Below are 12,767 nucleotides of genomic sequence, written 5' to 3'. Positions count from 1 at the left end.
ACCCCTCCCTCTCTCTACGCGGGAGGGATGGATGGATGGTTCTGCATATGTACGTCTACCCCGAACGGACACTTGGAGCCAATTGAAGAGTAAAGATTGGAGATCCTCTTTGAAGGTGGGAGTTCCAAACCTCATGGTCTATGTGACTAGACCCTAGGATTCTAATAGAAGGCATACCGGGTCTCGTCATAAGCTGGCCTTCCAAGCCTGGTACTTCGTAGTCGGCTGTGTGTACCAGGCCCCCTGGGATTGTAACAGAAGAGACCGGGTCTCGTCATAAGCTGGCCTGCATAGAAGACTAAGAACTTCGAACCTTAACGGTAGTGGATCATATCTTACCTTGTATACTGGCAATGTGACACACCAAACAGAATCAATGCGCATTATTGCTAATACTCTTCATACGATATCTGAACAACCATCAGATCAGTCGTTTTTCTAGATCAGCTCTGATATGCCTCAGCGACCAGGCTCGGCAACGGCACATCATTGCGACCGTCTCGCATTCTTCATAACCATGCATCATCGTTCAGTTTTGAATATTGAAAGAGAGCTTTCTATAACATATGTTTAATTAATGATACTCACGTCCAATACTCAGCAGATATTTCTAAGCAAGAGAATGACTAAAGTCTTTGACAAAGGCCTGGTAAGAACACTGGTAGTAGTTGTTGTAGCAGCAGCATCAGTATTTAATGGCAAGGCGGGTAGAAAACCCCACCAAATGCTACGTAGATATTATTGAATACTGTACTAAGACCAACTTTGCATCAATACAAAGGACTTTTCGGCCTCACGTGGCCATTAATAGCCTCAATGCTTGTGACAGAGATAGCTTCAAGAAAGTTCACATCACGAATTATATGCAATGAAACAAAGACCAATTAGACAACGACTTAAATATAATTGGTATACGTGAGATTGATCCATAGTTCCTGACATATTATACTAATAAGCCAACCACATCCGGACGGCTTCCGGTATGAGTGTATGGCCAACAATTTATTTAGAAAAACGGCGCCTTGTCTTACGACCTCCTGCGCAGTTGGAAATAAAAGTCTTCGCATAGAATTTATTAAAAACCAGCATCGGTATGTGTACTCGATAACGGTCGGGGATCTGGCGAATGACTGAGCCTGGGGGAAGATGGCTCGTCGTCGCTCGTGTGCTGCATCGCGTTTTGAGGAGCGACGTGCATGCTGAGGTGGTGGAAGAATTGCTCAATCCGATCATCGATCGAGGTTCAGCGGCGTAGAGTGTAAGATGGGGATCATATATCTTTCATGGTCACAAGCATGTTCAGCGACGACGAAAGAGTACCTAGGCCTGAACACTCGAAACCGTACAGGGTGCGGAGGGCCCGCCGTTGCAGAGCAATGGCAATGCCATGGGAAAGTTGCTCGTCCGTCATATCGTCGTCTATTATTCGCCAGGGAACGTAAGATTCAGAAGGAAAAACTCCTACTTTTTCGCATCGTTATATCCCGCGCGAACCGACGGTGTAGCTGTGATGCCGTTGGCAGTTGCAGACAGAAGGTATTCGGATTAGATGACTTTCTGCGAAACGGACGATTGGGGCGGGGTATCCTTTGGTTGCAAGAGGAAGATTAAGGCCAGAAAAAGTAAAGCTCTTTAGCATCTCTTCGGGTTAAACGGCCTGTCCTTCTTCCGAGTCTGGTTTCTGGGGTGAGAAAAATCAGGCTGTGCGGCTGATGCGTCGTTCTTGAGCGGGGGGGAGCTGTCCGGAGCAATCCTCGACGAACTCACTCAAACCTGAGAACTACCTTGAATGAGAGCAAGCTTCTGAGTTGCCTTGACTCAGGCTCAGCTGTAGTGGACTGTAAAGAGCTTGCTGGGTGGCTGTCCGCTCCCGCCATAGGTGAGGAATCCTATTATACGGTGAAAGTGCAAAGAGACAATAGAGCGAGATAAGTTGTGTTGTTTCACCTTACGTGCAAAAGAATTTCCCGGTTCCCAGTCCTTTGGCTATTTTCTCGGTGAGCAACGTAAACGCCCAACGTACAGGATCCGTGCCTTGCTGTTGGTCGGAACACCATGCTAAGCGCCGGCATTGGGCTTTTGGCTTACTCGGTGCATTGCTCAGCTTCACCTACGGAGTAGAAACCACGTCATCGCCCATGAGCTGACATTTCTGCTCTCCTATGCCTGTTTAGTAACTGAGCAGAGCTCTTGAGCCCGGTGACTGAGCAACTCGCAAGGGTAGCGAGTAAGCCGCGAGTCAGTCACGGCGCGTTCTGCGAGCGACGAAACGTATATGAGCAGGCGCAATTGCTTTTTGCTCTTCGTATGCTCAAATTATGTCCTAGGTTGGCTCATGAGCAGGAGGGAGGTTGATGAGGTGCTGAGTTGAAGGCCATGTAACTCGAGTCGTAGAAATGAGCAGCTTGTTGGAGCTTATATAAGTAGCCCATCAAGATCCGCAAAATGAAGCTCTATTGTCAATTAGAGACCCGAAGCAGAAGATCATCGCCATACCAACCATCGTCATCGGAGTTGAATAGAAGTGGATGACAGCCTACGTACAGTCAACGATGCCTCAAGAAACGACTCAAGCCGAGAAGATCGGTCCAAAGCAGCCCCAACACGGTAAGACCCTACAGCAGGCCAAGGTACTTTACTTACAGTTGCGAAGCACTGTCTCCAGCCATGCAGAACTGGTTGAGCCAACCAAAACAAGCAGAGCCTTGGAATCACATGCAGGCCCAGACACAACCAACAAGGACTCGAGGGGCTGAACCGCCCAAATTGTGACGAAGCAAATCCGCTGCAAGGGCCACAACAGGATTGGCTGAGACAGATTACTCATTCCCAGCTGGCAAGTTGTTGTTTGGATGGACCGACAGGAGGACGCATTGGAAGGTCTTGGATTCTTGGCCCCCAACGAGGCTTGGTAGTTGACCTCTTCTTTAAATAGACAGTGTTTCCCATTTCATCCCTAAGAGCCTTGCTTTCCTCCATCACCTGAACTTAGATACACCAGTTCGCGCTTCCATGGTCGCTCTTACAAGTTCTTCAGCCGTTCTACGCTCGATCCTGTGAACATGTTTGGTCTCGCCAATTGACCTCCGTATAACGTCGCTATCCTCATAACTTCACTGCCATCGATCATTTTTTGCTTCTTCATCACTTAAATATGCCTCATCTCTCATGGGTGAGTGTGCAATGGCTCATGGCGCTCTATCACTCTGAGTCAGGGCCCAAATTCTTCAGGCAGATACACGGTCGTTCTGGCGGGTAATGGCCAAACGGAAACAGAAATCCGACACCACATCTCAGCGACTGAACACATACGGGGATTCGGCGCCGATCGAATATATGGTAACGTAGTATGGGGGAAACGTCTGTCAGTTAGTAAGTGGCCGTCTCGCTTCAAAGACGATGTGAGACTCTCGTCGAAACTGTATGTGAATGGAAGATGCCATGGATCGCTTGACAGAAAGAAGTCGTCCGCCTTGTCACTGAAGAGAGCATCAACTACATTGTGAAGAAACAATATAACTGTCGAGGTTACTGCATTGCTATTCTCGAGTCCCTCTCTAATATACTGTTAATATTTGAGTGTCTAACTCCTGTCTATACCATACCCTGGCATTGCTAGCTTTCTCAACGTAGCCAACCCAATTCCATTCTATTACATTGAAACCGCCACAAGTAGTTACTACCTTCTCAACGGCTTCACCATACTTTGATTTGACCCTATCTCTATCCGTCTTGTTTTGCTAGGCAAGCTAGTCGTTGAAACATCAACCACTTCCTGTCTTTCAACCCCTATGATCTTTGCCCGGCGCGACACCACTTTTGCCTTTCTTTTGGCATGCTTTCTGATGTCGATTTGTATTGTAAGAGCGATTGCTACTATAAGAGCGACAATTGGGGCACAAGAAGCCTCTACATGCCCAGTGTTAGAAGCCCAACCGGCATGGGGGCAACCTTTTGATGACACACCTTCGGGCTCTGTCGTGGTACTTCAAGAAGTCTTGCCCTGGAGTTCTTGCGGGCGACGAGACGGAGCTTTCTCCTTCTGATACCGACGTAAAGCCATAGCCGTACAGGTTGGTGTGTTTATTTCGCGTTTCAGCAATACCTGAAGCCTGGTGCACCCACGATAGTGAATAAGAGAGAGCTTGAGAGGGTGAGCTGGAGTTAGAAGAAGGAACGGTCGTTGGTAGCTGATCAATCTGGGCATCAGTAACGAATTGACATGATAAATCCCATAGCTGTCTATCCACATTATGAAGATGCCGGGGCTCTATCTCGTTCAACTCTGGCAGGCCAGAACCTGGCACTGAGGCACTGTGATAGCCAGTATCAGGGGGACTGGAGTGAGAGTGCATTGGTAGCATGTCTTGCACAAGCGTGGGAATAGTAGGTAATAGGTGTTCAAGAGGATTCTCGGCTTGAAGAAAAAATAATAATATGATTTGAAAACACAAAGTAGCAGTGTTTAAGTATATATAAATACATTTCATTGTATTGTCGCTTGCTCCCGCTGCTCTTACACGTTTAAGGACCCTTGCCATCATGCTTAATGTGGGTATTAACTGCGATTGAACTTGTGGTGTTTAAATGTAGATGGTGTAACCCTGTCCAGCCGGCATGGTTGGCCGACGCAATGTACCCGTTAGCCGGGATTGCACTGGCCCCTTCCGGGGGGTGCACATCACTATCTCCTGCGAAAACGAGCCCCGAGCCTATTTTTTTATCGGTTTCACAGCGATGTGCTGAGGGTTGTGTCAGCCTGCAGCTGTCCCCTCGGCCACGACCCCAGGTCACTTGCGGAGCTAGGCTTTCCAGAAACATGTTCCGTTCGTTACTACGTTGACAACTCATTGCGGGACATTTCAGTCTTGCGAAGAAGGGTCTACACACGTCGTAGATACCACAGATTCGCCACCGTTGGCTGTGAACAAGTTTTAAGTCACTTGAGTCGTCGGGGATGACATCGCGAGGTAATAGTTCCAGGACTGCGATAACAGATATGCGCTTCATTCACCAAGACGAATAAATTAATTTCGATAATGGTCTTTATTGTAATATAAGCAATACTTTCTCTACAAACTGGATGAACTTCAGGAATAGGTAATTGATTCCGCCCTCGGGAGGCTCGAGACCCTCAATTTGCAACTCTCCGAAGTCCTTGTTGCACAATCCTGGGGTTACTTTTCAAGACAATAACATTTCTAGCTCTTCTCCTCTTCTCCTCTTCTCGCTCTTCTAGCTGGAAGGTTCTATAAGTCATCTTCAAAATTTCCTGCTCTTCTTCTTATTATCATCTTCATTCCTTTCATGCATATTTTGATGTCTTTCCATGTTGAACGATCGGTTGCTTGTGTAGTCGCATCTGGGACAAGATAGACGTTTTCTGGTCTCAAGTCAGTATTTACCGCGAGCAAATAGAGGAAATCAGTGTTGCCGAGACATACAACTTGGTCGTGGCCTTGGGAGTGGACAAGGAAGCTTGCGGACTTCCCTGAACGCCGTGGACCCAGTCGCGGAACTCCTGGCAAGCGACCCGATCGCTGAACAACAGCTGCGGTATACATATTATCTCAGTGAACAAAGACGCTGTCAAAGAAATAGGCTTACGCCAGCGACACGCTCCATGTAGCTTTTGATGTCCTCGATGCTTTGTAACAAGCCCTGATCGAAGAATGCTTCCACGACAGAGACGATTCCACGAGCCGGCAAGTCTCTCGTGTGCTTCTCTGACGATAAGGGCTGTATATAACTGGTATCTATCTGCTTTCTTTTTCTTGAACGCTCTTGACTCCAGGCGAGACATGAACGGAGGTCTTTCGATACCAGTCCGCAGCCTGCGAGCTTGAACCAGAAGGCTCCGTGCTCTCGTACGGACTCCAGCACAGCTGTGAATACAGAAGTACCCTGGAGTGATGCCAAAATGTCTTCGGTTGTCCGCGTACTCGATAAGGATTGACTGTGCGATTCGTGGCTCGAGGCGCTGGGGGCTGGACTGCCAGAGCTGGGAGGCGGTATCGCATTCCAAGTCGTGATGCCCCCCATTGCATTGGCGTTGAGGTGAGGGGGTTGTACTGGGCCTGGGTCAAACCCATGCCAGAGATTTTTCTGTGGTTCAGGAACAAGAAAACGCGTCTCAGGGAGTGCGAAAGAGAAATCGAGCCCGTCATATGTCCGATCGGTCAGATTGTAGACGTAGGCTGGCGAAATGTCCACTGCGAGTATGTTCAAAAGTACGGGGTCTATCGTCCCAAGATCTGGTGCAATGGCCAGTTCATGGGAGTTTCCCAACTCGTAGGAATACGCCGGTGCCTGTTGCTCATACATCGGCTGTGTCTGAGGCCCAAGGCTTGCAAGTGGTAAGGCTGGGTATGTCTGGGTTGACGGGGCCGAAAATGGCGTCTCGGCTCGTCGCAAAGAGGTCACTAGCTTGCGCGACTGCTCTCCCATGTTTAAGTCAATGAAATGGAGGTGGTTTCGGGCTTCAGGCCAAAGCCTTTCTGCAAGAACCTCGAAGGCTTTTCGCTCGTCTTCATTCTTGAGGGCATTGAGCCACAGGCGGATACCGGCGAGGATGTCGCCTTCTGCCAACCGCCCTCTCGAGCAAAGAAGCCGGGACACGACGTACGATAAGCTGCAAAAGGCAAATATTTTGGCGAGGTCATTTGGGGCTGGTCCGGTTAATGTATTGCGAAAAGCAAAGACTCCCGCCTGGCGAAGTCCTTTGGAGTCGTGGTACTCGGCGCGAATATTGTTGATAGTTGGGAGGTTGACATCGCAGGAAACGTCGACGAAGTGTTCCCAAAGAATTTGCATTCCCTCGCGAACAGTTCGGATGGACGCCCACGCATTTTCCCGAGCCTGATTTCTGGGGTCGGTGGAATCAGGCTGTGAGTCTGGGGTACCGTTGGTGGGAGGAGCGGTATTGCACAATGAGTCCAGCTCAAGCGCAAGATCATCTTGACGGTGACTTGAACGACTTGCTCTCGATTCAGGTTCTGTTTCATCGAGGTGCGTGAAGCCAGCAAAAAGGCCGTCGACTTCTGCGAGGGCTCTTCCGAGGTGTTCAGCTGCTCTTAAGCCCCCGACGCCTGCGCGCGTGCTGCCACCAGCGTACGAGTACAAGGGGCTGTACTGGTCAAGATAAGGCATCTCTTCAAGGTTTGTCGATGAGGATTGGTGAGGTATGGGGCTGCACTTGAGAAGTGCAAGAGGCAACTGACTTGAAGAAGAAAGGTGAAATGGTTCGCCCGATGCCAGGATTTATGTGAGGCCCAGTACTCCTCCACCCAGGCTCATGAAGCCATGCGGCTCTCTTGAGCGGGAGCACAGACCGGAGGACTTTCTATGCTCAATATGGGAGATCGGCGGGCTAGAATGCCTTGGCATACGTTGCGTTTAACCATAACAGGTAAGGGTGGCTTGCTCATTGCATTGCAAAAGCAATTATGAGCCACGCTAGTTGCTCATGAGCTGCTCGTTCAGCTCATCAATCACTTGTGAGCAAAACGAGCAGCTCACGAGCAGGATGAGATGTCACCACCCATGTAAGTCGCTTGGCCGCGCAACAAAGTATATGAGCAGGATGAGTTGCTCATGGGTCTGCTGGAATTGCTCATCGTTGGTTTGCGAGCAGCTGGTGAAATAAGAGCAGCTCATGAGCGGCTTGCGAGCATGATGAGATGTCACCATGCATGGCAGTCGGGTAGCGCAGAAGAAAAAGCATATGAGCGGGGAGAGCAGCTCATGAGTTTCAGATCTCGATCGTTGTTTGTTTGCGAGCAGCTGGTGGACCAAGGGGGGCAAAGCGAGCAGCTCGCGGGCAAAATTAGTGTGCTAACGGGTGTTACAAGCTTTTGCGCGCTCAATTTACAATTGAACAGGGAATCTTTCATGGATTGCTCAAGCACCGCTCGTGAGTTGCTCATGAGTGTTAGGGATGACGAGGAGATTGAGCGACTGAGCAGCCTACAATTGATCTCCGAGTAATTGAGATTTTTGAACATGATATAAATATCTTGTGAATTGCAGAGGGCATTCTTGTCCTCCAACAAGCCCACTAAGCAATATATTGTCTCAGAAGCAATCCCCCACGTACCTTCAACCATGCCTCAAGAAACTGGTTCTCAGCCCCAAACTCGTAACGGTAAGCAAACACAACCAATTGAGTACCCATGAGGATTTTCGCTTACATTATCTGAAGGAACTACGTCAGTTATGCTCCAGAACTGGGTGGTCGAGCCAAGGCGAGTTGAGCCTTGGTCATCCGTGCATGCACCGACCCAACAAACAGGGACTCGGCCTAGCCACTCAGCTGAAACTCCCAAGTTGTGACGACCAATGGCCAGCTTCAGAGCCACAACACAATTGTGTTGTCGCATCGAGCTTGAGAGAAATAGCAAGTCGAAGTGGCGTTGGGCGTGATGCAGAGGTTGACCGAAAATGGCTACATGAATTGCCAATTAAGACAAGACATTGTTTAGAACTTGTTTATCTACGAGACCGATAGAGAGTTTCTGACACCAACAGAGTATTCGTTTTTAATAAATTATCATTACTAGCTGTTTATACGGCATCTGAAAGCTAGGGAGATCAGCCTGAACTGCCCAAGCTGTGACCAAGACGAACCTGCGAGGGCCACGACGAGATTATCTGGGGGCGGAGAACCAGGGTCCGATGTCAGCCCTGTTTATGGGTCAAACTTTCACCAGAGATGTCAGTTGGATCAGCCGGCAGAGGCGCATACTAGTAGATCTTGGTTGGCCTAGGCTGACGGCGGTTCCACAGTGACGTTCACCCGCTGGGGTCAGAGTGATTTTGTAAAAAGACAAACTTTTGTGTGATACTTGCTAGGCTATAGTAGCTAATTTCAGTGCATCAACCTCTCTATCTCCCCATCTCCCCATGTCATAACTAGAATCGAGTGTCACGGAACTCATATCCGCAGTCGTGATGGTACTCAGCCTCAAAGGTGTCGCGGACCATCATCCATGTGCTCTTGAGCTGTTGCTTCCATTCCGGATCACCGTCCATCACCTCCTCGACCCGCATCCAACCGTACTGTCCCTGTCCTTCTGGAACCGACTCGCCCTTCCGGATGATCCAAACACGAGCGACGAACTGGGGATGATGCTCATTCCAAGGGGCTTTCTCACCATTTTCACCATGGGGTCCTACCACTAAAGGCTCAACATCATCCCATGACAAAGGTGTAAAGAACACTGCGCCAGTTTCCTCGAAGTAGCGAAATCCTGCCCAATTACCACCCATTGAGCACTGGCCACGATCATAGCCATAGAAGCCAATGTAAGGTATGAAGGCCCGATTGTCTTCATCGGAAATAAACTGATCTCGAGGATGACTCCCATCCGGCCGATTATCGGCATCTTCGCCAAAGTCAGGGGGTGCGCCCAGGTATTCACCTTGGGGAGTGTTCCATTCCTGATTAATGACGTAGTTGTAATGGTAATTGAACTTCCATTTGATTCCCGTGTGTGCTGGTATCCCCTTGGTGGCATAGGTAAGCGAGGCTTCAGTTGGATCCAGCTGACTGTAGCGATCAGAACCCCACAGCTCAGTCGAAGGATTTCGATGAATGTCGATCACAGGGCCAATTCGTTCGAAACCCTTAATACGCCATGCTCTCTTGGCAACCGGGCAGACCATGCTGAACTCTTTAAGCCATGGAAATCGATGGATATTCATGACCCTCTCCAAGCCTACTCCTTCCCATTCTATGGGGTCCCGAAGTGCAGTTTCGTCTGTCATGACCATCAGCTTCTGGACAGGGAGTGGAAGCTCCCGGCCACTTTTGGATCTGAGAAACGGCATTTCGTAGTCAAACACTCGGAGTGTGTCCTGCTTGAAGTCGAAACGAAAGATAACTTCATTGTTATCCCCGTCAACTGCCTCAACTGGGCGCAATTGTCGGATCGCGTTATATATATAGCGACATGACAGTTTGAGTGGGAGTAAAGTATCTTCGTGCGTTGCATGGATGGCGCGGAATCTGATTGTGCCTTCCTCATTGTCGTAAGCGTCTTCGCCATTTATACAGGGGGCAATCTGAGTGGGCAGGGCAGATTCGATGATCATAAGTCGGACTTCAGGTGGAAACTTCATAAACGAAATAGACGACTGATTCGAAGTTGAAGACCCGGCACTAGCAGGTTGACAAAGATCGCTCCTTGTCTTTCTGTAACCCAACCACACCTCTCTGCTGGGTTTAGGTTTAGATGGTAACAGAGGTAGAAGTTGCCCAGTAGCCCGCTGCTCTGACAGTAAGAACATCAACAGGAGCGCACGAAGTACATCGTCATAGCTGTAGCCGCCAAGAATGCTAGGTCGATTGAATGCTGGCTGAGGAAAGCCAATGGGGAAGCGACGGGTGTAAGAGTCCGTCGTCTTATGAGAATTACTTCTGCGAAAGTGGACAGGGGCGAATCGTAGGAGCTGGATCGCGTGAGCCAGGATGAACAGTTTTGGGTCAATCTCAACTCCGTCCTCGTCCCATTCGGATCTAGCAGTAACTGGCACAAGCTTTGGTTCGACCAGACTGTCAAAAAGCTTTTCAAGCCATTCCCGGGCGCGAGGGAAAATGACGAAATGATTGTAGGTCTCCAAGAGGGTTGGCACATGGAATGTATCCTCGTCTTTTTCGACTGCGGCTTCAAGTAGGGTCGAGATTTCCTCATGGTTGTCGATGTCTTCCGGGTTCTAAGCGAAAGAACTCTTGGCAAACTTGCTGAAATCATTCTTTTGCATGGAGGTCATGATCCCGAATGCAGTGGTATCATCCTTTTGTAAGGCGGCCATAACCTCGACTGCAGGTCCGACTATATCAGGAACTGGATCATGTCAGTGCCTGTATGTGTATGGGAATACTCCAAGAAAAGTACGGGCGGAACTAACCGACGACGTTAACATATGATAATAGGTCGGCCGAAGTCTCAAACGATAGGTACTTCGCCGCAGCTTCGGAGTGATCTTCCGACAGTTGCCGTGCGGGCAGTCGAAGTTATGCAGTACTAGGGTCTCATCCCAATATGGGCTCTCAATCACGTCCCTGAAAGGCATGCGATCGAGTTCTCCTGGTCCTGGGTGCACTATGTTGTAGTTTGCCGATTGGTGCCACTCGGGCGACCATTCGATACGAGCTAAGCTCTGGAAGCCGAGGTCTTCCATCCGACGGAAAAAGTCCGTGAAACTAGCTCGCGCGGCGAGGTATGTTTCCTCTATGTGGTATTCGTCCTCCATGTTGGATGGTCAGAGGGGGGTAGATGATACACTAGGTTGATTTGATCATTCCAAGCACCCCTGCTCGAAATCGAGTATGTGTTTTTGGAACTAGTCAGATCGAGGTTTTGAGGACCTTGCCGTCAAATATGCGTAATAGTCTTGTACTGGGGAATAGTTCGTTGACGGGGATGATAGTTCCGAGCACGTGTGCTTGATATCATGATTGAATCCTTCGATCAGTAACGATCCAGATAGAAACTGCAAACAAAATGTCAAAGGGGCTCATAAAGAACTTAAAGGATAGATCGATATCAAGGTAAGCTTAAGCTGCTAAAGCTGACAATTCCAAGCTGATCTGCGCGAAGATAAGGCTTACCACCATTCCGAGCAGGCCTGATTCAATCGAGGCTGGCCCAGGTGAGCTGATGGAGATGAGAAGAAAAGAAGAAGCGGTTGAAAGGGAGGAGGAGAGGTTATATACTGAGGGCAAGCGTCACGTGGCCTTAAGGGCATGGCTCGCGCAATAGAATTGCCACTATACTGGTCTACTGCCATCACACAAATTTCTCAAACAATGGTGTTGAGAAACTACCACCATCTAACCCGCCACAACCACGCCAACGAATTTGAGTATCATGGTCAGATTCAACATAGAGGTTTACTTTCTGCCAGAATTCCAAAGCAGAGGATCTTTGTCTATAATGAGTCTTGATCTTGTGCACCTATTAAAGGAGTAACTTAATGCCCAACTTGACTGCTTGGGTTGCAACTTGGCTGGGGGTTCGTTTCCGTACCTTGTCTAAGGAATCCTGGGAGCTTAAGACAGCGCAGGTCACAGAGAACTTAGTCCGACATGCTAGTGTTGCTAAAGGCGGTGGTGTGAGGTCTTCCAATAGCGATAGGCATGGATGATATTTTAATTGTTCACTACCTTTTTGTATATACCCGCTGTCCCCGTTCAAACCTATAAGCAGTTACTATGTTGTTTCTCCTCGTTGTCTAGTCTACAAGTCATGTAATTTGTGATCGCTGCGCGAGTTCCTGGATTGCTGTTTGTTGTAGTCATTCTACGGTAGCAGATCTAGATCCAGCACTCCGTCTCTTCTTCAATCGTTCATTTCATTCATTTTTATGGATGAGTGCGCGATGCCTTGTGGTGTTGTGTTTCCACTTGCTACTGTATGTACAGTCGGGGCACGGATACAGTTTTCTGCGAACATTAGTACATGACTTGTCACTGAGCTCAGCTCCATTGACTTACCCCTTGCCACTCCCGCTGGAAGCTCGAGCCCAGTCTCTGAACTCTTGACAGGATGTCCTGTCATTAAAGAGTAGCTACACCCAGCTAGGTCAATTCAAGGTCTTCTTAGAACGCACACGGTTCGCTTACATCTGCCAGCCCTTCCATATAAAACTCGATGTTTTCGATGCTTTAGAGAAATCCCCAATCCATAAATGTGTCGACGACAGATATTATACCGGATGAAGTCTTGTCTTGGGTACGTCCGGCAGACAATAGATTCTGGATATAT

At 48.8% G+C, this 12,767-nt stretch overlaps 2 protein-coding genes across 2 annotated transcripts; both read right to left on the bottom strand.

Moving 5' to 3' along the window:
* Positions 1-5,134: 5,134 nt before the first annotated feature.
* On the bottom strand, positions 5,135-7,149 carry FSUBG_2190 (uncharacterized protein; the record flags this gene model as incomplete). The annotated part of the gene is made up of 3 exons (XM_036679938.1): positions 5,135-5,249; positions 5,445-5,551; positions 5,608-7,149. 3 exons carry the CDS (start codon positions 7,147-7,149, stop codon positions 5,135-5,137), a joined length of 1,764 nt encoding a protein of 587 aa, XP_036542466.1.
* A 1,761-nt stretch (positions 7,150-8,910) lies between these two features.
* On the bottom strand, positions 8,911-11,253 carry FSUBG_2189 (uncharacterized protein; the record flags this gene model as incomplete). The annotated part of the gene is made up of 2 exons (XM_036679936.1): positions 8,911-10,713; positions 11,026-11,253. 2 exons carry the CDS (start codon positions 11,251-11,253, stop codon positions 8,911-8,913), a joined length of 2,031 nt encoding a protein of 676 aa, XP_036542465.1.
* Positions 11,254-12,767: the final 1,514 nt, after the last annotated feature.

Source organism: Fusarium subglutinans (assembly GCF_013396075.1).
Source record: "Fusarium subglutinans strain NRRL 66333 chromosome Unknown NRRL66333_c0000018, whole genome shotgun sequence".
NCBI lineage: Eukaryota > Fungi > Ascomycota > Sordariomycetes > Hypocreales > Nectriaceae > Fusarium > Fusarium subglutinans.
The sequence above is the reverse complement of the archived record's forward strand: the minus strand, read 5'-3'. Positions and strand labels throughout refer to the sequence as shown.